General features: G+C 42.5%; 2 protein-coding genes and 1 long non-coding RNA gene across 5 annotated transcripts in view; 2 read left to right on the top strand and 1 right to left on the bottom strand.

Annotated features, from left to right (window-relative positions):
• Positions 1 to 8,543, top strand: part of INTS7 (integrator complex subunit 7) — a 40,978-nt gene extending 32,435 nt beyond the window's left edge. Inside the window, exon 21 of the mRNA XM_084514527.1 lies at positions 8,397 to 8,543. The gene's annotated coding sequence lies outside the window, so the exon portion shown is untranslated. The remainder of the gene's footprint in view (positions 1 to 8,396) is intronic.
• A 717-nt stretch (positions 8,544 to 9,260) lies between these two features.
• LOC311433550 lies at positions 9,261 to 11,462 on the bottom strand. The gene is made up of 2 exons (XR_014690813.1): positions 11,367 to 11,462; positions 9,261 to 10,416 (listed from the first exon to the last, which is right to left on the bottom strand). It is a non-coding gene; the product is annotated as an uncharacterized lncRNA (long non-coding RNA).
• Positions 10,902 to 26,511, top strand: part of LPGAT1 (lysophosphatidylglycerol acyltransferase 1) — a 65,523-nt gene continuing 49,913 nt past the window's right edge. The window contains exons 1-2 of one of the 3 annotated variants that reach the window (XM_084512792.1): positions 10,902 to 11,057; positions 11,395 to 11,653. In XM_084512792.1, coding sequence (XP_084368918.1) covers positions 11,416 to 11,653 — 238 coding nt within the window. In that variant the 5' untranslated portion in view covers positions 10,902 to 11,057; positions 11,395 to 11,415. Of the gene's footprint in view, positions 11,058 to 11,282; positions 11,654 to 12,590; positions 12,812 to 26,511 lie in introns of those variants that run through there. The other 2 variants (XM_084512793.1, XM_084512791.1) reach the window with 2 other exon arrangements.

Below are 26,511 nucleotides of genomic sequence, written 5' to 3' on the forward strand. Positions count from 1 at the left end.
TTTTTTTTTTTCCTCCATGTGACCCTTTCCTGATCCATCCTTAGTGGAGAAGTGATCAATATCTAAGGTATGTAGCAACTCCAATGCTCCTTCCACTTTGGGAGAGGAGTGACCACAGTAAGTGTATGTTACAGGGGCTGGAATGTGCAATAGTTTGCATACCCCAAATTGCTGGCCTCCACCTCAGTCTGAGACAGCACCAACTGATGTGGGACTGCAAGGTGTTAAAGCCTCAGCTTCCATTCCTCCCTGCCTTCGGGAAAAGAAGCAGATTATGACACATGGTAGGTGCTCCTGCAGGTCCCTGTGCCCAAGACACTTCCCTAAGCAGGGTTGCTCTTGACCGGGCTGTCAGCTGGTGAGCTCCCCACAGCCAAGCAGGCACCAACTCAGTTCTCCACTGCTCAAGCTAGAGAATCCTTATGAGCAAGCTGTAATGCAATCTGTTCTTCAACTGCTGGATTTTATTTTTGTGTTTCTCTCTAGTAGCTTGGCCTTAACAAGGGTCTAACTCCAGTGCCTGCTGAGTACTAATAATGGGATAAAGGATACCAGGCTGGTTTCAGGAAGCAACAATCTCCTGGAAGGCTCAAGTACAGAGAAAAGAACATTGAATAGTAGGTTAAATACCCAGGCCTACCCTCTTCTGAATCTTCCTGCTCCCCCAGCATATTGCTGGTTTGATCCTTACTTACAGTTTGCCCATGAAGCCACGTTTTATGGCAAGATATCTTCATACTTTTTTAATGTTCCTGCTCTGACTGGAACTTTCAGCTTCTCTGTAGCTTTTTGGCCTAAAAGGTTTGAATTAATGTCTTCCCTTTAGATATATGCTGCTATTTAGAAATGTTATCTAAAAGACATGCAATTAAATCTTGACCTCAATTAAGTCAGTACAAAGTTCTCGCAGCTCATTATGATAAGCAGTTATGGTTCAATGATACTGCGTTTGCTGTGATGTATCATTTTACACTCAGCATTAACACAAGGCACATCTTGTTTGATAATTTTCAGAGCCTCAACACATTAGCCTGTTTCCTGTTCTCCTCCCCCACAAAATCTAATTATAGTGGCTTTCACTGCTGTTTTCAGTCTTGACAATTATTAGTGGAAGCAAGCAGAAAGACTTGAGTTATACCAATCACCAGACTTCTCACTTATTAGTCTCATAATTTCATTTATGTATATGATAGCCATATATGCACACATTTCACCTCAAAGCTGGGGTTGTATCCTCGTCTGAACTACCTGGTGAGTGTCCTGGGCTAAGTGCACCACAGATACGATGTCCTACTCAAGTATGCTCTTGGCCCGGGACGTTATCTTCTGCTTTCTCCTTCTCTGGGCTCTTTTGGGCCCAGCTTCCATTTGAATTCTTGGGGCTAGAGAATGCTGAGAGGTGAAAGCTGGGACCCTAGCAAAACAGTGGTATTTGAGACACTGCTTTTAGGCTGGATTGGCCAGGTGGGGTTAAAAAAGTGTGTCCAGAGCAGCTCAGAGAAACAGAGTATTGAGGGCAGATATGAGAAGAAGGGATAACTTCTCATTTTTCTTTTCCCCTTGCATCTGTTTTGTGTAGGAAAAGTCTTTCATTTGGACTGTGGTTTTTCTGTTCATTCATCTTTTTTTTTTTCCTCATAAAATATGATATATGAATAAGTCTAAGCAAAAGTAGCATTACGGTTGTGTCTCAATCATTTTGAAATCTTTGTTTCCCTTTGCCTTTTGTTATGAGCTTTAGGCTGATCAAATCAAGCTATGTAATCCCCCGTGGTCTGGCTGGATTCACCCGTGCCATTAGGACTGCTTTTCTTAGCCACAGTTAACAATGGTGTAATGGATTTTATAACATTTTATTAAGTTGAAAGGCATCAATAGCACTGATGAGAAACAATTGTGGTATTTTAGGAAGAACAATTTCCAGCATTTATTGCACATGCCAACTTGCAGACCTTTTGGGCAGCACTTTACTCTATGGCACTAAATCTGAAGTATTTGCCCATTATAGACATGTCTGTTGTGTGGCACAGACTTCAGGAAAGTAGTCTTGGAGTCCTGTAGTAAGAAGTATATAAAAGCATTACTTTCAACACTTTAGATTAAAATTCTTCTTCATCTGATGATGACTGTTGCATAAGCCTTTGCTGCTGGCTGGTCTAAATCAGGAAAAAGTGGCCTGACTTGGATTTACTGTGGGGATGATGTGAATGTGATCGTGGTGATGCCAGTTGTACAACGTGACAGTTGTAACATAGCCTTCTCCCTTTGTCCTCCCCTGATTCACACTGGGTCTGTCCTTAGCTTAGATCAATAAACTTAATGTGAAAAGACAACTTAGATGCGTAAGGATTTTCTGGAATTCAACCTCCTACATCTTAAAGCCTGAAGAAAAAAAGGCTACTTTTTAATGCCTAACTAATAGTGTTAATAGGCTGACTTAATTAATGATTACTGATTAACTAATGCCAACAATAGCTGTAACTGAACTTTTCCAAGGAAATGATTAATTGCTGTTAGCAACAGACAACAGTATTTTACTAAATTCAGCAAAAAGGCAGCAATAATTTTTTTAGCCATGCAACAATCAGGTAGTGAGACTGCAGAGGGTGTGGGTGAATGTAGCTTAGATGCAAATCATGATGTGACTTCTCCTTTTGGATTTCCCAGTGCAGGGTTATTTCTTCAGTCAGCTTCAGCTTGTTGTGCAAAAACTGCGTAACTGGCTTGCAGCATAGACATATTTATCATTACCCTAACTCAGCAACCAAGTCAAACACGGTCTTGAGGAAGCTAAGCAAAAGAGTTGCACATCTGTATACGGCACCATAAGACAAAGGGCTTGAATGCTGTGCTAATTTGTGCTAAACTGGGGGAGGGAAGTTGAGTTTTGTTTTAATTTCTCTCTAGACCCCAGTCCTGATCAAATTTCACTGATGGTATTTATTCTACAACACCTACTTCCTAGAAATGCTCAGTGGACCTTGGATCAGGCCTGATCATTTTGTCCCCAGTGCTTCAGTCAGCTCAGTTGGGATGGATCTTTGCACTTTGCACAGAGTTGTTTGAAGCCACTGGAATTCACATGAACAAATATACTCCCCTGCAAAGGTGGCTGGCATTGTTACATTGGACTCTACTTTCTTTTTCAACTAGAAAAGTAACACTTTTCTGGAACATCAGTATTAATTTTAATGATAACGTAATCCAACAAACATAGGAAGGATGAAGTGGTCGGAAAACATTTTTAATTTTATAATAAGCTATCTATTGGGGGTAGGTATTTATATACAGTTCTCTTGTACTTGCGGTTTGATCTACAAACATTGACCAGATGTTGATAAGAGTTTACCAAAAAACAAGTCAGTCAGTCTGGTAAATGTTGACTTGAACTGAACTTGAACGGGTTTGAAGAAAATAGGAGCTTAATCTGGTGACTGACCTCACAGCATGTGATCTTTACAATCAGGGCCGTGCAGTGCAGTGCACAATCTGCCAGTACAGATGGACAAAAATATTAGAGATTAATTCAGTGCAGCCAACTTCACATTTTTCACTACGTATTTTCAAAATGGCTAATTGCAAAGCAATATGATAATAGCTAGTAATGGTAGAGGAGTCCCATCTGCCTAAAGACAGGCTGGCTTCAGTTTTCCATTCATACAATGACTGCATAAGCAAGCATTATGGGATTATAAAAATCTTGTAAAGTGTAAATTTATATGTAATCAGTATATCAAAATTGCCTGAAGTAATATGATTTTGTAGATATGATTGAACTCAATCAGTTTGTTGTGAATAAATTATTTCATAACCAAGAGAGCACAGAGGTTAAAGATTCAGTAAGTGCAACTTTAGAACTCCTTTCTTTCAAAAACCAGAACAAACAAGCAAAACCAAAACACACCACCAAAAAAAAAAAAAAAGAAAACCACAAATTTTCCTTGATGATGGTTCCTTGGTGATGGTAGTGTCAACAGATGAAAAATGCCCATGTAACTGAAAGGCAAATCTAGCATTGCTCTCTACGTGAGCCACGCATTGACTGACAAACACAGTATGGCAGAAACACCATATCTGCAGCAACAAATTAAAGTGTTCCTCACTGACCATCTGGTTGCATAGTGATGTATCTGTTATCCATCTTTAATAAGTAGTCTCAGTCAAAGTCTTCAGTTTAGTTTTAATGAGAAATTAAACACCTCAAAACATCTGAATAATTCAGCTCACGGTGATGGATGCTGGTGCACGGAGAAATCTAGTATTGTATGAAGTGGCACTGTAACAGCACGAGCAACCATTTTCTTCCCGTATGTATGCTTACTGCAATGTTTAGAGTCACATCACAACATGTACTTTGTGGAAGCAAAGGCACGAATCTGAGACTCAAGGCATTATCCCTCTATGGTTAATATTAAGTTCTTGCTCATCTTATACCTTTATGAAAATTGTAGCCAGAAATGAGAACTTTAAGTTCACTTGTGCTTCTTGGAGGAGATTGAAGCATCTGTTGAATGGTTTATCTGTCTAAAACCTAACTTTTGAGTGCTAACCTCCCCCTTTTTTAAAGGCGATAGTGATTTGGTAACTGTGAAACAGGTTACTAGTAATCTTATCAGATCTTCTTGAGTTACAGAACATGTAGCTGTAACAAGAGGCTAATGCTAGACCAAAACCAATAAAAAATATTCTGAAGGCGATGCATATATTTTGTGTAAAATTTTGAGATGGAAAATCTGAGTGGCACTGCTGTAAAGGCTAACAAGCTACTCTCAAGTGGAAAATTATGAAATTTACATATGGCTGATAGAAGAAAGAGGGATGATTATATCTGCTTCGTGTTCTGCTATTCTTAACTAAGTGGCAAATAGTTAAAAATGTGATTCATTTATTTTTTTTCCACCTTTTTCACAAATGGTAAAGGACATGAACAAAGACAAGTGTGCTGTTCTCATGCAAGATTTTCATGCCAAATTTCTTGACAGTGTTTGGGTTTGATCTGCTATGCTGTAGAAACAGTAAGTACATTCAGATGTGAATCTACCCAAACCCTTTTAGGAGACCAGGGCGACCTTCACTGAAGTGTCATGTGGCTTGGGCCCCCTCTGTAGCTTATAGTTAGTCTTGTTAGATTCTTTGTAGTAAAAGTAGTACAGGTGTTGGTTATCACACCTGTTTTTGTAATACAAAGGTAAAGTGACGAAAAACCTTTTTTGCTTGTTTGTTTAAAAAAAAAAATCATAAATAACTGAGCACTTCTAAATTTTAAAACTTTACCTACACCTAAGGAAATTTATAAACTACCGTTTTCTATGTGTCTGTACTCATCAAATCTACTTTGACACAGCCTTGGCCTCAGGAAACTATCAGTAAACACTTGATAAACAAGAATTAGCTCTCAGGCGGGACTAACACACATTCCTGTAGATAGTGCCCGACTGATCAACAGGATCAGGAACAGGTATGATCAACAGGAGGAATACCATTTGTTGCCTCAGGTCCAACTTGCTCAACTACTTGGAGCAGTGGTGATCCAACAGATGAGTTCAATCAGCAGTGCAGGGCAGGGAGGGTTATATCATTGCTCTTGTGATTTCTTACTGCATAAAGAAAATCCCTTTTGCTGCAGGACTCGCTAGACAGAATGATGGGATTGTAGCCAGAGCCAGGATGTGAGTGGTCCTCTCTTTTCCCTAGTAGCACACTTGATAATTTGTACTTGTACTCATTTAGCATAGCTGTGTCTTCCATGTCAGATGGTCTCCTTGGCTGTGGCTCCTCTTGTTCTCCTCAGAAGCCGTGGGTAGAATTTTAATTTTTACTTTATGTTGGACAGAATTTTAAGCATCACACTTGAATGGAAAGTGAAGGGATGTTTCCTCGCTGGATCCAGAAGTTGTTCTGTCTGTGCCTAACTATACGAAATTCCCTGAAGTAAAATTACAGATGCAATGCACCCAGTTATAAAACGTTTTCTTGATTTCGTTTAAACTTACAAAAATATTGGAAGAAAATATCAACTCAAAGACATGTAATGTTCAGTTTTGCCTAATATTTAATTAATCATGATTAAAACATATATATATATTTAAGCTCGAGCAACATGACATCGATATGTGACCACTATTTCTATGTACGCTAAAGGAATAGCCTCTGTTTTTCAGTCTCTCATATCCTAGCAATAACCTTTTGATTTCTTTGGGCTATTTAGTTGTGGCTTTATATAGTTTGTTTAAAACCAGGAAGTCTTCTTTGCCACTTTCTTTAGGAAAAATACAGATGCCCCTAGAACAACTCAAGGCCTTAACTTGGCAGCCTTCAGTTTTGTCAGAACACTGTCTGAGGTCTGATGTAAACTCAAGATAGTAGAGAGGGGGAAAAAAGTGTGCATTTATCATAAGCCTGAAATTTTGGACACACTTGTGACACATTTTCTCTGAGGCCTATAATTTTTTAATGAGAAGGAACTTAGGCTCTCATCCAAGAGCTTAAAATATTGGAGAAACGAGCAAAAATGACAATGCTGTATGATAGAACTGTAGGAGCTGGCAAGGCAGGCTTGCCTGCAGCTTGGCTCATCTTGAGGGATGTAACAGGTACTAAAGCCATTGGCACAATTTACTCCATTTTAGTGGCTCCTTCATATTACCCTGAACTGTCCCTAGGCAGAGATGCCCCTAGGAGAAGATGACCTTTCAGTGAGAGTTGCTTTTATTTGCAGAAAGACTGGTGGTATTTACTTCCTGGGGAAAAATCAGTCAAGGAAAATGGCTGTTCTGTTTTGTTTTCATTTTGTGTGCGAGTCTTCAAAAGGAAATCATGCCTCTTAAAAGATTGTTGAAAGTGGGGCTTTTAAAAAGCGTGGCCCTGCCACTGGATCAGTAAGAGAAAGGACATAAGACCCTCTTGGCACTGAAGATCAAGGGACTTTAACAGGCATGATTTTCCTTGTTCCCCTTGAGGTTACAGGTCGTAGAGGTGGAGTAACAGATTACCCTTTAAGTTTAAGAATTGACTTGGAGCACAGAGGTGGTTTTACCTCTTTACAGAGAATGGAAAGGCAGACAGGGTTGGAGAATACTACGGAAGGTTTAACAGATATTGTCAAAAAGAAATGAAATGTTTAATGTTCTGAGGATGGCAGTACGAAAACCCTCCAAACCAGGGTATTGTACACCATGTAAAGCACCTTAGAATTGGAGGCTGCAAATTTAACTCTCTCGCTTTCAGGCCCACAAATTCTTTTATTCCTTTTCCTTTTTCTTTCTTTATTGCAGCCTATGGAAAACATAATTGCGAGGTTCTTGGTGTTTCTTTAAACTTTTATTTTTCCAAATCCAGTACCAACTACTCAGTTCATTTGAGACGCTTTCTAGAATTATGCTGCCTTGAGCATATGCCTTATTTCATGCTGTGCATCTTCCAGCTGTCTGCGCTCTGCACACGCTTCCATATTTGTAGTTCCTCAATGTCAGTTTTGTCTACTTTTATCTTCTCTCACGCTACCTTTTCAATAAAATTTATACTTCTTTTTTCAAGTAATAATTTGCCCTGAGAGGTGGGAAACAGTAGTCGTTTCCTGCTCTGCAGAATTTCTGAGGTTTCTCAGGCTGTCTCTGTTGCCTGTATGACAGGCCTTCATGATTTTTTAAAGGCAATTTTGGTTTTAGTGTCATCTGCACATGAATGCCTATTCCTAAGGCTTTTTTCTCAGGCCATATGGCATCTGTGACTTTAGTTTGCTACACGAAAAGCAAGCAGGGAGAACTGATTGAATCTGGTCAAGACAAAGGAGCAGCGTTTTATTTCCCAGCCTTGGACCTGGATGGAGGTTCAAAAGCATTCCAAAACTTACTGTTTCTGAATTCCAGAAACACATCTTTAAGTCGATTTGGTGTTTACAGCTTTGAACCTGGATTTCATTATGGAGATCTATGCCTTTGTGACATGTGGCTTGCCTGAACGTCCGCAGTGTGTTCTCTCCTCGCAGCTATGCTTGGAGGCAGCTCTAACACGACGGCAGCGTTGCAATGCAAATGCCTGCCCTCGAATGGCAGCGTGCGAGAATCACGGCAGCCAGGGACTTCTTCAAGGGTAACCAGGGGCAAAAGAACATTATCTTCTGCTAAAGTCTCTCAAGGGGTTAATGAGTAAAAACTGACTTGCATCTTGTAGCCAGACACTGTGATCAAAGCCAGCCTGGTGAATTCAGAACCTTGCAGGCAGCTTGCCTGCACTCATTTATAGGCTGGTTAGGCTAACTTCTTAACATAACTGTCTGAGTGTAACAGATGTGTTTGTTTATTATTGTGTAACACTTCCACTGCCATAACAACACGGTTTTTCCATCTAATAGGCAGGAATAAGTCTAACCTTTTTCTCTCACTTTTTTCCCATAGGTTTTCTTGGAGGCTGTAGGAGACACTTCCAGTAGTGAAGTTTCTGCTCCAGCTATGCCTGACATCATTTAACCACCTAATATTACCAGTGTTGGTATCTGTATATTTCTAACAGTTAATAAGCACATTAAAACATGTTTTTCCAAAGATGAATATTGACATCTTTGTTATTATCATCCTCTGGGCTGAGAAGACATAGTTTCAGTAAGTTATTTAGTTGAAAAATGTGTAAAATGTAGAGAAATGGTTAAAAAGGCCACAAATCAAGAGCTGCTTATATTAATCTTAAATCCTTTTTAAATGACAAATTACACATTAAGAAAACTCACAATCTCTTAGAAATTATGAGGAATTGCCTCGAGGAATTGAATTTAAAACAAGAAAAAGAAGAAAGAAAAACCACAACAAACCTCTTGTGAAACTGCAGAGGTTCAGCATTAACAGCTATCAACCAAATGAAAAAAGTTCACTTAGGTTTTTTTTTGTTTGTTTGTTTGTTTGTTTTTTCCCATTTTTAATTGCAGTAATGGCACATATATGCACAGAGGTGTTACTTTATACCAGAAAAGTTTCCTCAGAGCCCCAGACTGGATGACAGGCACCTCGGGATCTGTAAGGGCTATTTCCTTGAGTGAGCTTCCTAGAACATGGGTTGTCCACATGAAGGTCAGGAAATGAGGACTAAGGGTGGGTCTTTGCTACTAGCTCATTCAGCAAAATGTTAAACCACAGCTTCCTAAGCTTTAAGGCCATCATGCTGACAAAGAATGCTTTGTACGCCTGCTCCCCCATGTGCAATTCCTTTCTGCTGTATAAATTACCTAATTTGTTAGTTGTCTAACATAAATGCTGCGGACTCTCTCATTTTGAAGCATCATATATCAGGATTTTATTAAAAATTGTGCAGTGATTAAAACAGAATAAAAAGAGCAACCAAATTTTATATGAAAAACATGAATTAAAACTTATTTTTATTTTGGAATTATATCCAAACAAGGCTTCATTTTGCTATTGGGATGTAAAAATTAAAATGTAACTTTAATTATTACCTAATAGTTGTCCTTTATCTTTGGGAGTTTGGACTGACATTTTGCTGAGAGTAAGCTCAAGTATATGCTCTGAGTTGTTTGCATGTGTTATAAAAGAAAAAAACCCGAGTCCTACGGAAGTTGATAACACCTCAGAATAGCTAAAGTTGACTCCATAATGATTACCGAGTGCACTGTCAGATTTAACCTAGTAATAAAAGTATCAGAGCAAAACACCCAGAGTTGGAACTGCTAATGCAAGACTCGTCCGTTTTGTCAAGAAGGTCAGCAATTTTGTTTTGTTTTGCTCGAACAGAACACGATGGTATTATTTGGTTGTTTGTGTTTTCAAATTCTGAAATGAGATTGATCTGCAATAACATCTTTGTTTTCTCCCTGGAGTGGAGGTTTGGTTTTAATTTCCTTGATGGTACAGCCATCTCTGAAGACTCGGTGTCTGGGAAACGGTAGACTAGCATTACACATAGTACGGTTTGGATGTGAAAGCGATATGTGTTTCAGTCTAAATACTACAGTTTGAAAATTTTATTTTTTCAGTGCAAAAGATGTTCTAGCAGAGATATCCTTCTTGAGATATATTTATTTATTTGTTTGTTCCATCCTGTGTCTATTCCCTGAGAATCAAGCCAAGTTAAAATTACGTGCACAAACCACTCAGCTCAGATCAAGCATGACAATGTTTGAACGAAACTGGGGAAACTGGGCCTGGTCAGCCTGGAGATGGCTGGAGGTCAGCAGTGGGAGACGGGTGAGATTTTTTTGCCAGGCGTGCACAGTGAAAGAAAGGGCAGGGGACTGCAGTAAGGGATGCTCCTCATTCACGGAAGGCAACACTCCTCAATGGTGTGGAGCAGTTTGTCAGGAGGGTGCTGCGAAGCCTCCAGCGCTGGAGCCTGGCCTGCCCTGGTGGGGCGCAGGGTCTTGGGCCCGCTGTAGCTGCGACATCCCCTGGGGACGGCTGTGGCGCGTTCCTAGAGGAAGCAGGCGACGGATGAGAAGAAAAGCTGAAGGTTTTGATGGATACGAAGCACACCCTGTGCACCTATGCCTGTAGAGCCAGCAGCACACACCGCCTGGCTGCTGCCCTTGGCAGGACCGATAGCACCGAGCCCTGCCAAGCCAGAGCGTGAGCTGCAGGTGCCCGTGCCCCGCACAGCCCCCATCCCTTAACTAAGGGGGTCGCCAGCCCCTAACCCAACCGCGTGGGTGGGGACCGGGGGCCGAGCGGCCCCAACAGGTGCAGGGGGCTCCCCGTGCGCGGCCGGGCAGGGCAGGGCAACACCGGGCAGGGCAGCCCCAGGTAGGGCAGCCCCGAGCAGGGCAGCCCCGGGCAGGGCAGCCGAGGCCCGGCTGGGGAGAACCGAGGTGCTCCCGCGGTCTGCGCCTGCCCGCCCGGCCCGCCGCTCCCGCCTCCCCGCCGCCCGCCCCCTGTCTCTCTCTCTCCTCTCCCTCCCCGCGGGGCTGAGCAGCCGTAGCCCGCCGCCTCCGGCTCCATGAGCGGCCGCCAGCCGCCGGCCGGCACCGCCACTGCCACTGCCACCGCCACCGCCAGCGGGCCCAGCTCCCCCAGCCCCGCCGCCGCTTCCGCCGCCGCCCCGCCGCCCTGCCGGAGGTGAGCGAGGCCCCGCCGTGCGGGGACGGGGCCCGGCTCCGCTCGGCAGCGCCGGGCAGGGCAGGGCAGCGAGAGGCCGCCCGTGACCTTCGCGGAGGAGGCGGGGGGGAAGATGGAGGGAGGCCGGGGTCCCGCTGCCGGGGAGGGAGGAGGGAGGGAGGGAGGGAGGGAGGAAGGAGGGAGGCGGGGAGGCTGCTGCCGCCGCCGGGCGGAGCTGGGGAGCTGCCCCGCTGCCTCCGTGCCCCCGCAGCGGCGGTGGCCGGGCGGCCCCGAGCCCCCCGTGCCCCGTTCCCAACGCGGAGCCTTCACCTGCGCCCCCCTTTTCCTTCCCCTGCAGGACGGTCCCGCAGTGAAGAGGATGGCCGTGACTTTCCAGCAGGCCCAGCGGGTGGGCTGTACCTTGCTGAAAGCACTCCTCAGGTTCGCTTTTATGGTCGCCAATAACCTGGTTGCTATTCCGTCCTACGTCTTGTATTTAATTGTGCTGCAGCCGCTCCGAGTGCTGGATAGTAAGCTCTTCTGGTATATCGAAGGAGTGTTGTTTAAATGGCTTTTAGCTATGGTGGCTTCCTGGGGCTGGTGGGCAGGATACACAGGTAAGCACGTCTTATTAACTACCAAACGTACCAATATTACGCTGGCGACAAGCCTGATATCGCGGGTGTTTTGGCGTGGGGGAACCCCGCAAGGCGGTGGGCACGGGGGGTGTTTCTCTTCCAGGTGCCGTGCAGGGATGCATTGTGTTTCTGCACGGAGATGCCGAGCGTACCGAAACGTTTCTTAAACTGTAGCTGCACATTTATTGTGTGTTAAACAATGGAGTTTCTCAATCGATGCTCGGTGCTATCAGAAACAATGCTTTTTTGGCATTATGTGTCTTGATCGCTTCAGTTTAGTATTACGTGAAGGAGGCACGTCTATTCAGAACAGTGTTGGTTTGTGCTGTGAGTGTAGCTGCTAGAGCCAAACTCTGAGTGTGAACAAACTTCCTGTAAAAGTGCATGCATTTCTAAATCATCTCCACTTAAAACTGTCAGGACACAAAGCTAAGAAGTTTGGCATGAAGGTCATCTCAAAAGAGTAGGTCTTCTGGTCCTTGAAACAGCAACTGTCTTCTCTGCTGCCTGAGAACGGAGGGAAACAGGGAAACAGAAGCAGCCTTTTTCACAGAAATAGCGATACCCGGTGTTTCTTGACTATGTGGCTCTTCATTTACTGTTAGCAAAGCTAATTACAGAACCTGTAGGTTCCCCCTCCCTCCCCTGCATGCTTGTTTTGCAGCGATTATTGAACTTATTTTTACTTGTTAGCATTCATAGGCTCATCGAGATGAAGGACTGAACTGAAATATTAAGGAAGGCTCTAGTCTTGTCCTTGAATACACTGATTTTCATCCTGGCTACTGCACTTCCTGCAAGAAAACAGCTGTCAGATCTTTGTATGTGCTTAGACCTTGGAAAGGGGAGGAAATGAATCTACTGAGTGCAAAATATGAACAGCCCTCCTAAAATTCTTTCCCTCTCTTCTGCCCAGGCTGCATCCGCAGGTCTTGTCCATGTAAACAAGGAAAAAAAGGAATGGCAACACACAGCTCTGGAGTCTGGTCAGACTCCCGATTAGTCAGAATGTCAGTGTTCACCCAGACGGAGCGCTCTTTTTGTTAGGCTACAAGAGCTGAAGCCTCTGATAATATGCCTTTTGGTACCCTGTCATGTGCCTTTCCAAGATGCACAAAGTTTCTGTGGATACTCTAGGTGAGCTTCCAGTTCTTCTTAAGGAGATGGTGGCAGCAGCAAGCTAGATCCTGGTCTGCCGGGCTAGAACTGTCGCAGCGTTGCACTGCTTCGAAATTGCCTTGCCTGGTACAGCTCAAGCTTTTCCAGATATGCTGTTTTAAAAATCTGTTTATATTTGCTCCTTAAAAGAAGTCCACATAGTATTTGCAGTGGCAGGTATATTTTTTAAAAGTCTGCTTTACACCTTTAAGCAAAAAATCCTCCCGTAAGGGAGGGTTAATTTTCAAGGTGTTGTGTGTATTATATTAATTGGAAATGGGAAAGTTCATGGGCATAACAGGAACGTTAAAGTCATACAGCATACGACCCTGAGGATACACTGCGTATATTGAACATGCTAGTTAAAATTCAAGCCGTCATCCCATGGCGATACGGTTGTCAATTTTGAAGGCAGTTTCTTTGGGACAGTTTTCCTGCTGACTGCAGAACTGTGTGGTTTCTTTTGCCTATTGCTTGGAAAGTGGTCTTAGCATGATCTGCATATCCTAGAGACTTCCTGAAGCATCTGTTCATTGGTGTTGCTGCTGTATCTTGACGATTTGAAATCCTTTGTTTTGCAGTCTTGAAATGTCCTAGTATGTTTATGTGACGTATCATTTACAAACAGCTACCCAGAAGTGTTTGCTGGGATGATGTATGGGTAAGGAGGCCCTTCTCTTTGCTTCTCACTATAAAGCATGGCTTCTGACTCAGGGAGGATTTTAAGCAAGCGCTAGTATGAAGTCTCAGTTTGAATATATTTTCTTATTTGGTATGAAGACATGAACATGTTTTATGCTGAAAGCTACAAAATAGCAAAAATAGCTGGTTTCTTTGTCCTTCCTTCCTTTACCCTCATCAGTGTTCACTACCACACGCAGAACAGACCTGGAAAGGCTAGGATACCTTTCTGACTGCAGTACATGTAGACAGAGGAAATCTGTCCGTCTGTTTCCAGATGGGTAGATTTATAAAAGGTTGTTGCTGTGCTCTCCTCTTCATATAGAGTATGACATACATTAATTCAGGACTGAAATACTACTTTATTAGAGTTGGTGCCTAAGACTTACAGTGGTGTATCTGAAAGAGACATTGCTCTAGAACTTTTCTGTTTTCAGTTCCAAGACTAAGCCAAAGATAGGCTGCAATATATTCCATCTTCGTGAAAGTAAACAGAAGATAATAGGTATGTATCGGTTCATCCAGAAGATTAAGGATTTTTCTTTTTTTTGGTGTGGTGGAGTGGTTGGTCAGTTGGATTTTTTTTAATTTTCTTTTCCCTCTCAATTCAGAGGGTTGCCAGCTAAATAAGTTTACCTGTCTTTTAATTGGAGGTAATGTTCTGTTTTGCTTGTGTTGTAGGTGTGTTTCTATTTTTATTTTTTACTTATTTTTCCCCTTCCAGGTTTGGGTCATCTGTTGAGTAAGAAGTGACATTAAACTATAATTATGGACTTAAACTCAGCCTTCAAGCTAGATTCAGGGCAGACTTTTTTTTTTTTAATGCCCCATGTAAGTTTGTATGTAATATGTAGGAGAGAGCTTAACACAAATGAAGAAAATATGGCGAGTGTTAGTTTTTCCTTCTGGGCTTTGCTGTTGTTGCATAATCGTTGGTACACTTCACTGAATTGCGCTGGAACAGCTGAGGAAAACTCATGAACTAGGTCTGCCCTTCTCCTCCCCACCCCCGCATAAACCTGTGCTTTTGTGCCAGGATCCCAGAGGATTTGTTAGAGAAAGTGCATGATCTGTGTCTGTAACAGCAGCTCTAATCTGTGCTTTTTGATAAATGTAGGTGTCTCTGTTTGCCAGTGCACTTGATCTTATGTAAAGAGGTAGCAGATAACTGGACAAGCAAAACAGGGAAAGGAAGGGGAAGAGAGGTTGTCAAAATTCTCCTTTCCCTATAATTTCCTTTTAAGATACAAATATGAGAGAGAACTTGGAACTTTGATTTTTAAAGGGCAGGGTATGATAAGGATATGTTCTTCCTGTGCTCTTTATAGTATTTCCTAAGAAAGGGAAAACTGAGTATCTTCTTATGAAGAATGTTCAGATATCTAATGGTGTTACTTTATTTTTAGCTGTTTTCAGAAAAATTGCCCTTGTAGGAGCAGTTCAGTTAGGGCACTCAGAATCTACGTGTTAGTGTGGTTTGAAAGGCACCTTTGAATGACACTTCTCAATATTTTTTCCTGCATTTGTTGGAAGACGCAGACTGAAAAAAAGCGAACTTGAGAATGCTTGATCCTTTGTTGGCAAGTACCTTTCTTCTATGCTATAATTTGTCATTTAACATACAAGTAGAACAAAAGCCCCTAAATAGTACGGTAGATGTAATGGGAGGGAGATGGAGCGTATCTGCAGAGGTGAATTTCTGATGAGTCCCTGCTCACCTGCAAAACTCCTTTTAAAGCAACCATCTTCTAAACTGGAACTTCTTCGGGTCAGTAGCTACTACTGAGTAAAGTTTAATATCCCTGTGTCTAATCAAGTCTCTAAAAATAGTTGGGGCTGGTAGAATTAAACCTCGCTTGGCTTAAAAATGCTTAGGTGCACTGTTTCCTTGTCTTCCCCTGCCATCTATGCAGCAGTTACCATTAGCCGGTGACATTGCTGTTGCGGAATGGCAATTATAAGTCTCCGTGATAGTCATCAGCAGTCCTGATAATCGTGACGCTGATCTCATGCTTCACTCTTCTCTGCTCACCTCAGTCCTGCTCGGGGAGCAGCACCGTGTGCCTCACCCTGCCCTGTGGTGACAAGGAGCTGGTGATGGGCGAGTGTCCTCCGTCTGCAGGAGCTTCTGCCTCTCCGGGCCCCAGGCACATCGCATGGGGTCAGTCTCAGAGGGGCTTTGCTTCAGAGTTGTGCTTGGAGCATTTTGTACTCCAGCGGTGAAGAAGGTAGAGGGTAACTCAGTGCTACCTTCTGTTCTAGCCTCTTGGCAGTGCACACGAAGTCTCTCAATAAAGTTGGACAGAGTGGTGAAAGGAAGAGTAATAAACTTCTGCCACCATGCAGAAAGCATCTTAGTGGTGTGAGGATGCTTGGTGGTATCGTGATGCAGGTAAAAAGCTGAACTAATCAAATAGTATTGCCTGTTACCGCTCTGTACCAGTCAGCAAGGACGTTTAAATAGTATCTAAGAATATTATGTTTTTGTCAAGCAGTGAGAATTTATATTTTATCCCTTTTGATTATTCAGCCTGAAAGAGTAAAACTGAGATTTGGATTTCTAGTTGTCTCTCCCCTCAAGTAATTTGAAATCCATTGTAAGGCACTTACATAAAATCAAGTTGTGACCAGTATTTAATTCTTCTATAAAACTTGTTCAGCAATCACCCCTTTTTTTTTTCCTAATTCAAAACGTTCTTTGTTTCATCAGTCAACAGACTCAACTCCTTAAACCCTTTACAAATGAGAATGTTTTGGTAAGATCCAGGTGGGGTTGTGATAACATTGCACAGGCAAGGCGTGCTGTCAGTGCTGCTTGGCATGGCCAGGGCCCCTTTCGTCAGGCAGGAAGTGCAACATGAGTTGGAAGACAGCAGATGAGATAAAAGTACGTTTTTGGCACCAAATAAGGCAGGGGGTGTTGTTTTAGGACGTGTATCTATGCATTCAGCCCTGTCATTGTCTTCTACCCCACTTCGTTCCTGCAGTATGATTTCTAATTGGTAATATTTGGGGATTGTTCACCACTGCGAGGACTGGGCAGTCGGCTGGGGGAAATAGTCATGTTTTTGAGTTGTGGAAATGAAGAAAAGAGATTGTTCTTGCTTTGTGGTTTGTTTGAATGTGTGACGATAGCCGATGTGCCTCGATGGCTTTGGAAAGCAACGCACCAGGCAGAGACCGGTGCTGGGCTTCTGGGCAGTCCCTGACTTGAGTGCAGCTCTCCCCAGTGTGTGTGACTTCGGCGTAGGCTAGGGTTGGAACAAGCTGGGATCTTTGAATTTATGTTGTAAGAGGAAGTTTGTGTGTAACTAGCGAGCTGCCTTGATAAGGAAAGGTCGGAGTTGAATGAGTGAGGGACGCTGGAGCTGGTTTTGGTGTGGCCGCAGAGCAAAGGCTCATTGTGCCTTAGCGTAAGAGGCGGTGAGCAGTACAGTGAACTCACTGTCCCCTTCTCTGGGCAAGTGATGTCTGTGTTTGTAAAGGGTGCTATGTAGTGACCCCTGACCTATTTTAACCACATCTAAAATCACACCAGGAAATTCCCATCTCGCCTTTTCGGAGCACAGGCTTTGCCATACTTCTTGCTTTGTACTTCGTCTCTATCGTCAGCAGCGTGTCAAAAGCAGTAATGCTCATCTTTTATTTTCCTATTGTATCATTTAACTACAAGCGGTCATTCTGAAAGATTAGCTATTGAAATGCTCTCAAAGTTTTATTTTTAGAAAGCTGGCACAGAACTTCAAGCACAAGCACATGCTGTTATTTTTTTGCTAGCGGTATTTGTGTTGTTTGTTGCTATTTGCTTCCTCTTTTTTAGGGTGGGTTAGTCTATGCTCCCGCGTTTCACCTGATCTGGATAAAACAATACGTTGCCAGCATACCAAATCTGTCAGGTAGACCTAAGGAAAGTAAGAGCGAAGTTACTGAGGAGTACTCGTACAGAAAGGTGTGAAGGGGAAATTATTTACTCTGGGAATGCCTGTGGAATGCTTCTGAACTGCAGTTCCATTCCTGCTTACGGCCAAGATTTCTATTTTTAGGACGTGTTTTCATCCCTCCTAGTTCTAGGCCTGACATTGTTTGTAGTGTGTCTATTCATGCTAGTCATCTTACTTCTCCCTTCATTGCTGGGTAAGTGCCTGGAAGGATATGGCTAAGAATACCTGAGAGATGTCTCTCTGTTCTCTGTACCTTCTTTTTTTTTTTTTTTTTCTTCATGGTAGGGTCTTAGGAACCATGTGAAGTAATTGTAGAAAAGGTTTTGTCTAGCTCTGGTTTGGAGGAAGAGCAGAATCTTAGGGCATTAAACTCTTTATGCACCACTTCTCTGCAGTGTGTGTGGAGGGGGGATTTGGAACGTGTCAGGGACAATGCCTTGATGCCAGAGATGCAATTTCTCCTCCTCACTTGTGTTTAGTATAACTGCTTTAGTGCAAAAAAAAAAATCTTAGAGCTTTTCAAGAAAACTAGAGAAAACAATTTTATGACAGGAATAAAACCTATTTTTCTCTGTCATTTTGTTCTGAGAAATTACTTTTTTAGAATGCAGCTCAAACGAGTAGATGTATTACTTTCCCTTTCTCTACTGGGTGTGTGAGGGACAGAGAAGTCTTGCCAAAGGTTAGTTTGGCAAGGTTTTAAGCCGTTGAAAACAGGACTTTAAAAATTGAAGAGTTGTGCAACTTTAATTAGACAGGGCAGTTAGTAAATCCTTTATGGAATATAAGCTTAGTGGTGTAACTTTCCGGCGTGAACTGAGCCAAAATACAGCTCCAAGATATGTAATCTGCTCGTGTTTATTACAGCGGAATATAAACTAATGCTTAAGATGACACGTCAAATGCAGGATTGCGTAGGCACGTAATTGCACTGCTCTTGCAGTTGCCACACTGGAGATAATAGTCCATCCATTCGTATGTGCAATTACTGAAATAAATAAGACCAACATGTTTGCGTTCCTAAAAATGCTCCATGACACCAGTGAGAGATTTTGCATACAAGGCTGTATTTTTTCTCCCCACAAGCATTTTGAGCAGGGAGTGCCCCCGAAGAAGGCCAGTCCCAGGCTTTCAGCCTCATGGTTGCACCACTGCCTCAGTGTTCTTGCCAAATACTGCAATGGTTGTGTGACAATCTGCATCACGGCCCTGAGACACGCTAAAAACTCCCCACCGCCTTTCTTGCTGGAGTACTGAGGGACAAAACACACCAGCTCCCAAACCCAGTTCACTGTACAGGCAGGGTGAAAGAAGATGGGAGCAGACAGCAAAGGGAAAGAGGACCTGCATCTGTCGGTGGCACGGCCAGCTTTGCTGTAGTTGTTGAACTACTGCACGTGGCCCCAGTTTGAGAGAGCAGTCCTGTGCAGGACAGGGCTCCAGTGGTTAAGGTGTCACTGAACTTCACCTCCTTCTGCTGTCTTGTGATTATTGTTATTTGGGCTGTAAAAGTGCCTTTTGCAAAGTTGCTTTAGAGAAGAAAATCAAGCGTAGGGTGAGATCGAGGGGCTATCGTGAACCGAAAACGGGTTGATTAGGGAATAAAAAGGCCAGTGTTCGTTTTAATGAAAGCTTAGCAGTGGGGTTCCTCGGAAGTTTTGTATACTTGGCTGTTTGAGTTTGTCAGCTGCAGAGACAATTGTAAAGAACTTTGAAAGTAGCTAAGCAATATGAATAGCCAGCAAATTGCAGAAGTTGTTCAGTGTTGAACAGTCCAAAATAATGAACATTTAAGCAAAGTAGCAGCTTAGGAAAGAGGTCAGTATCACGATGGAGAGCTTAGGGAAAATTTTGGCTAATGTTGTGTTATTATTCTCCTTGTTCTCAACATATTTTAATAAAAGTACTAGCTTCACACTTTGCTGTTCTTGTCTCAGTTATTTTAAAGCTATTTGGGAATTAAGAAGGGGCTCTACGAGGGTCAACAGTTTCATTAATGCAAGCTAAAATCAAAAAAGAACCATTTAATTCACAGCTAAACTTGAATCAGAACTGAACCAGACAATTTAATGGCTCTGTTTCCCAGGCAGAATAATGTAGAAGAGATGCAATCTCCCCACCTGTGTGTAAAAAAAGAAGGGGACTTTAAGTATCATTGGAAGGTAATAAATTTAAATCTTTTAAGATTTAATAAGTCAGCAGTGCTGATTTTTGGGGTTTTATTTTCCTTATGGCTTTTCACAAATATATACTTTGCAGGATAGGTGGTATCATACAATATGATCTCAAAACCTTCTAAAAGGTAAGGAATTGTCCTTGTGTAAGGGATCTAATAGTTTAAGCTAGTTTAGAGTGTCACCTACCTTTGTAATTTAAGTAAAGGGGGAGAAGAAGGATTAACAGCTTTATTACTGCTTCTCACTTCTGTAGAACTAAAAGTAGAAAGTGTTCTGCAAGCCAGGGCCAGCGTGCTGCTGTCCGAGAGGACGCGGGTTCTGGAAAGTTGAATCTGTAGGTCACTGACATAGTGTTTGTGGGGGTGTGTTTTTTTTGGTGGCAAAAGGGAGGATTTTGACTGTCTTTTTTTTTTTTTTTTTTTTTTTTTTTTTTTTTTTATCATCCTGTTTAGTTTCATTTGTTTTCTAGCATCCTGACAATCCAAGCATGTGCAGTTTCTGTGAATGTCTGTAGCGTCTGTGCTCGTTTGCCAGAACAGGGGGAAAAAACAACCACCAACCTTCAGAATATGTATTTTTGGTTAGTATAAGCATCAGTTGTGTTTGAATGTGGTATTTGGGAGAGGCCATTGAACACCTTTTTAATGTAATTTGGTGACTTGGGTAATTTATCATGTACGTAGATAAATGCTTTTAGTGCTTGTAGTATGGTTTCCTTTTGGGATTAAGCCTCTTGTTTAACAGCTCTTCTTTTTGTCATCCCTCCCACATTTCTGATTTGCCTCCTCACAAATTTGTCTGCAGTTGACCAGATGGTTCAGAGAGAATGATGTTCTCGGGAGTTTTGTGAAAACTGGCAGCTGAGCAGAGAAGAGAGAGACCCGAGCCAGTGCCTCAGCTGAGGGCAGAGCAGGTGGAATTTGACCATCGTCTGTGTCACTGGACATCAGCTGCAGTGCCAACTAGTGCACAGGTGCTTCTGGGTTTGTCCCACCTCTGGCATATCTTGTCCAGCACGTTGTGGGAAAGGAGGTTAGGCAACAAATCTTTGGGAAATGAGGCTTTGTTGCTTCTGCAGCTTCCAGAACAACTCATTCATCTGGCAGTGGCAGATGGTGTCAGATGCAGCATCCTTTCCTCTGAAAGATGTTTAGTTCACCTGGTTTATCATGGCCTTGTAGATCCCAAAGGTATACATGGGTAGCTGTTCAGCTTTAATATAAGGAAAAGGATAAGGTAGTAATAGAACTTGAAGTATTGTGGGTTTAAGACTTTCTACTCACTTTGTGTATATATAAAGGAGTTGGTGTAGCATCTCTAAAAGGAAGGCGTGAAGGACGTCAACCCAGCTGCAGCTCTTGAGGCACAGCAGTGATGCTTCGATTACCGCAGGCAGGGCAGAGCCAGAGGAAGTCAGTCAGAAATCTGACCCAGGGTTACGTGGAAACATGAGGCTTGAGGTGCATTTGAGAGTGCTTGAAGAGACCTGGGAGAGAGCAACCGTGTGGGCGGTAAGCAGCGTGACGATCTGTCGAGCAGGGCTCTGCACCGTCACGCAGCATGCGTGAAGGCACTGCATTAGTAAGGTGACCTCTCGAAATTTGTACCTGTCTAGTCTGTTTTGATATGCATAAATACATATAGATGGCCTGGCAAAACTCCAGCTCCGGTAGCTGCCAGCCTCCTTTCCAAATGCATTCCTTTCATTTGGATTACGTACCCCTTTTTATTTCCTGCACTTGCCGCTGGCATCAAATTCAGTTTTTGTTCCTCCTAGCAACAGCTTTTTACTTGGAAACAAATATAACCATAGCCTGTGTATGTGCTGATACACCATGAAGGAACCCAGGACGTTTAGTTTACATTTGTAAAAGTGTTTTCAGATGAAGGTATGGTTAATATGAATGTCTGTTAATCCTCTTGCGTGCATTGGATTACATGAAAACTAATTTTTCAGTATTAGAGACTTCTGTTCGTACCACCAAATCTAACACTTTGGTCTTCTAACCCAATATGGGAAGGGAGTGGCAAAGTCTTTATCCAGATAGTTCTGTTGTCTTGGATATATTTAAAGGATCATCTGATGCCCACCTTGGGCTTTTGAAGTTTTATGAGACTTTTGCAGGCTGAAGTAGAACTTCCATGACAGAAAACATTGAAACACCTTTTTTTTTTTTTTTCCCATTATTGCTCCCATTCTTTGCAAATATTTTAACAGCCTACTGAAACTTACGAACTAAATTGCAGTGCTGAGTTCATCTAACCACGAGTGGTGTCACAGTGCGTCACCAAAGGCAGGTTAATTTGGGTGGCTGGCGGCAAGGAACAAGCTATTCCAGGTGGCACGTTCCTTCCTTTTTCAGTCCCACTACCATCCTTGTCTGATGCAAAAGCAACGTCTGATTGCTCACTAGGTTTGTTTCGAGGCAGGGTTTCTTTGAATAAATTGTGGAGGGTTTAGTTGGATAGGTAGAATTTGATGTTTGAATGGATCGGCCAAACTCTTATGCTGTGCTAGTGCTAGACTTTTTGTGGCCTGAATAAACTCTTTTTTGCCCAGTTTTTTGCCCACATTTTTGATCATTTGTCAGAGGAAAGAGCAATTTGTGAAACTTGCAGCATGTGCTTCCTGAGTAAGTAAAGCTGCCTGTAGCCACAGGATATGACAAGCTACCTATCAAGTACTGTTGATACACACGGCCTTAGGAGTATTCACATTAATCATTGAATTGTAAAGCGGAATGTTGAGATTTACAATGTCTGTTTGTATTTGTGGCATGTTTGCTGTGTTTGAAATAGAGAAGCCTGTTTTTACAGTCTCTTTCACAACTTTGTTGTTCAGTCCCTTTACTGGTGCTCTCCAGAGAAGCTGCTCTACAGTGAAGTACTGGTTTTAATTGATGTATTTGGAAGTTTGTTCTTTTTTTCTTTTTTCCCCACACAACATTTGTCTGCTGTCATTTTTAGCATGTGTTCCCAACGTTTAGAAGAACTTTGTGATCTGAGACGTGGATTTTTATTTATTTATTTACTTGGAGAGTGAGAAGAGAGAGAGAAGCCTCAATTACTGTCATTGCAGCAACGTACTTCAAAATTGGGATTTATTGGGTATTTCTTTGAAAGGTACATTGAATATTAGTCTGTGTGCTGAGAATGAAGGGTAGATATTACAGCCAGCTATTCAGAGTGTTTGAATAAATTTGTTGGAGACTGTAAAAAGTACTACTGAAACTCCTGGTAAGACTCACCTGCAAATCCAAGGTATTTTTTTCAGTTAGCAGGTATAAGAGGATTATTTGTTTTGTAATACTAACAGGTGCCAGAGAGCTAAACTTTTTTAAAAATTAGGAACAGCATACTTGCTGCTGCTGCTTTGAGGTACATCAGCTAGAATAATGAGAGTGAGGCTGCCCTCCCTTCTAATCACTTCATTTGTGGCAGCCTGAGAGTGCCACTGATGGTGTCTCCTCTGATTTTATGGTAATGGACTTCTGCTTACTGGCAACCTGTAACATAGGTTACACATTTATTTCTTCAGAGTCACTGAACTGCTATAGGATAATCTGGGGTAAATATGTTTACATATTTAACTTGGATTGTTTGCTGCATCATGCCAGCAAAAAGTTTCCCAACTAGAATGACTTACATATTCTTTCCAGCATGCTTCTCAAAGCTGTTGTGGCCTTTTGTTCTTAACAGTGGGCCTTGCATAAACATAGAACTGAATATAGGAATTTGCTGTTAAATTAATCTGCATCACTAACTTCTTATTGTTTTATGATTAATTTACTTAGATTAAATTCGTGGCAACAAAACATCTTATTTCCCTGGGCCTTTGTAATATCCATTCATTGAAAAAAAGAGCATAGTATCTCAAAAGCCCAGGAGGAAATGTTTGTAGTTCTTGTTCATGTTCTAACTTCTTTGTTTTAGACTGTTTGTAGCGTGGGTGAAAAGTTTAATAAAGCCCTTGAAACCCAATAGTGCAGACATTTAAGGCTTCCTTTAAAAGGTTTGTCCTTGTGCTTCTTTGCATCTGTATCCAGTTATTTCTTGATTCTTTGCACGCCATTTATTGTTAAGTTTTGCCCTCCACACTGCAACCTGAAAATGTTCAATGACTTCGTTATGTTTTGTGGTGATCTTAACCCATTTTAACACCTGGAGGATGGCAAAAAAAAAAAAAAAAAAAAAAAAAGGTGTGTGGGGGGAGGAAAGAATAATGCTGCAGCTGCTTGATTAGCACCCAATTTTACTGTCTGTGGATATTGATTTTTAGATTATGCTACTTCTGCAATCTCAAAATACATTGTGTGAATATGTATTTCTGTTCTTACGATCATTCAGGCACACAGAATTTGTTCTTTTTCTGTCAGGAGTCAACTGAGTTGAGGAGCTTGAAATGGTCAGTGCCCTTCAAGGGGAGACAAGCTCCTTGATTCTGAGTTGACTGCAGGGGGACAGTGAATAAATGCACAGAATGGCCTTTTGCCTTTCCCACGTAGGCCTTTTAGCAGAGATAATCTAAAAAGTAAAGGGTTTCCTGAATGCATTCTGCATTATTTTTTTTTTATATATACTCCAACATAAGCTGGGCTGAAAAAGGTCAGTTGTATAACAAGACAGCATCAACAGCACTTTGCAGTAACACAGAATCACAGAGAGGTTTGAGCTGGAAGGAACCGTAAAAGCCCACCCAGCTGCAACCCCCTGCCATGTGCAGGGACACCTCCCACCAGACCAGGCTGCCCAAAGCCCCATCCAGCCTGGCCTTGAGCACCTCCAGGGATGGGGCATCCACAGCTTCTCTGGGCAGCCTGTGCCAGGGCCTCACCACCCTCTGAGGGAAGAATTTCTTCTGAATAGCTAACCTAAATCTCCCCTTTTTTTGTTTAAAACAATCACCTCTTGCCCTATCACTGTGTGTCCTTGTAAAAAGCCTCTCTGTCTTTCTTCTCTGGCCTCTTTAAACACTGGAAGGCTGCTATAAGGTCTCCCCAGAGCCTCCTCCAAGCCAAACATCCCCAGCTCTCTCAGCCTTTTTTCACAGCAGAGGTGCTTCAGCCCTCTCATCATCTTCATAGCCCTCCGTCTGGACCTGCGGAGACATGAAGGATCCAAAGAGGTAACCACAGGGTAACTGAAGTTGATTTAGGTAAGCAGAAGGAGAGCAGGGATATAGGAGTGGTCTTACAACCTGTATAATCTTGATTCCCCGTAATAGTATCATTGGTTTTCTTGCCTTGAACCTTCATCCAGTAAGTAAAGTCATGTAGTTTGCTTCAATTTGGAGGAAAAGTCAGTGGTCTCATATTTTTGAATCACTTATTCAGAGAATATATGCAAAATCATGTTTCTCTGAGCCCAGTTGGATTTAAACACTTGGAAAACATTTCCTTGCTCAGCTGTTTAATTCTGGTGGTGTTTCCACCACCAACAACCCGCAGTTAGCAAATCTTTCAAGAAGTGCAGTCTCAGTTCTTAGCTGTAGCTGCTCTGGAAGCTTTTCTTGGGACCTACGCTCTTGGCTGTATCACTTGCCTGCTCCCAGTCCTGGGGAAACAGTCTCAGAGAGAAATAGTCCAGTGCTCACTCAGGGTTTGATCACACCTTTCCACCATGCTATTTAACTAGATTTGGTATAAAGGGATGAATGCAAGCTTTTACTTGGAGTTTTAGGCAAGTCCAACATCTTACTTAAGAAAAAGTAACGCTTGTTTGCTTCCAGCCCTGTTGAGACTTTTCTGGGTTTTGTATTTGATAAACCTCAAGGTGCCTCAGAGCAATTCATGGGTACCAGAAAGCCCTCCATTAGCGAGCTCTCCAGCTACAGTAGAAGCACGCTAGAATAACGTGCTTTATTGATTTCCTGTGAGAAATTGCTCTCCATCTTTGCAGAAAACTGGTGCTGGACTGCCTATTCTGCGTGTGTTGTACCTGAAGGAGACTCTCGTAGTGCTCTGAAAAGCTTACAGTCCCCAAATATACGGTGTTTTAAAACCTGCAGTGAAGAATGGAAATGAAATTTCCACCTCATGTCTTCCCATTGCTGGCTAGCCTCTCGAGGTCTTTGTGTATATGTAACTACCTTCTGTTGAGGTCTTACGCTGTCCCAAGAAGGAGCTGGTATTCCACAGTACTGGGATATTTGTTGTAAGAGTTCTGGGTGTATCAAGTTATTTCTTCGGGAGAAGAACATCTGAAAAGTTTCTAGTTGTTTTGGATTCCTTGAAACAGTACAGGATCATGCTTGCAATTTGCACATTTTGAGAGGAGAACGCTTAGCCATCTCTTCCTGAGCGTGTTCATGGCTGTAAACCACCAGTTAACTGCAGTTTAAAGGCACGTAACATGGCCTGACATGGAAGCCTGAACTAAGTAGTGTCATAAAGTTCTGTATGCCTAGCACTGAGCCTTTCCAAATACCTCACTTGTCATTTAAGCAAACCACCATCAACGAAAAACCACCCTGAGCAGCAGTTTATGATAAGCTTTGCTGTAACAGAGCTTGCTCCCTCCTAAATAACCGTGAAAACTTTGTGCTGATTTTATCAGGCATTCGTTTTGGGCAGTGCAGCTGTTACCACAGAACATACTTAAACTTTTTGTAACGGGTTCCTTCGTCAGATCTTCTGAATCGGTTGTCGACAAGCAGTGAGGCCTCGAATCTGCCCTCTGTACAAGCACAAAATCCAGTAGGAGAGGTATACCTCTGAACGTGCTGCATATTGCCCTTGATTAATAGCAGCCTTAACTATTGGGCATGCTGCATAGCGTTATCTCAGTGGAGCTAGTGGAATAACTGCCGTGCACGAGCTGCAGCCATCCTTCTGATTGCCACAGGCCTTTGCCCTCACTCTGCTCTTGGAGCCACTTTGAT

This window comes from Aythya ferina (assembly GCF_964211825.1).
Source record: "Aythya ferina genome assembly, chromosome: 3".
Taxonomy (NCBI): Eukaryota; Metazoa; Chordata; class Aves; order Anseriformes; family Anatidae; genus Aythya; species Aythya ferina.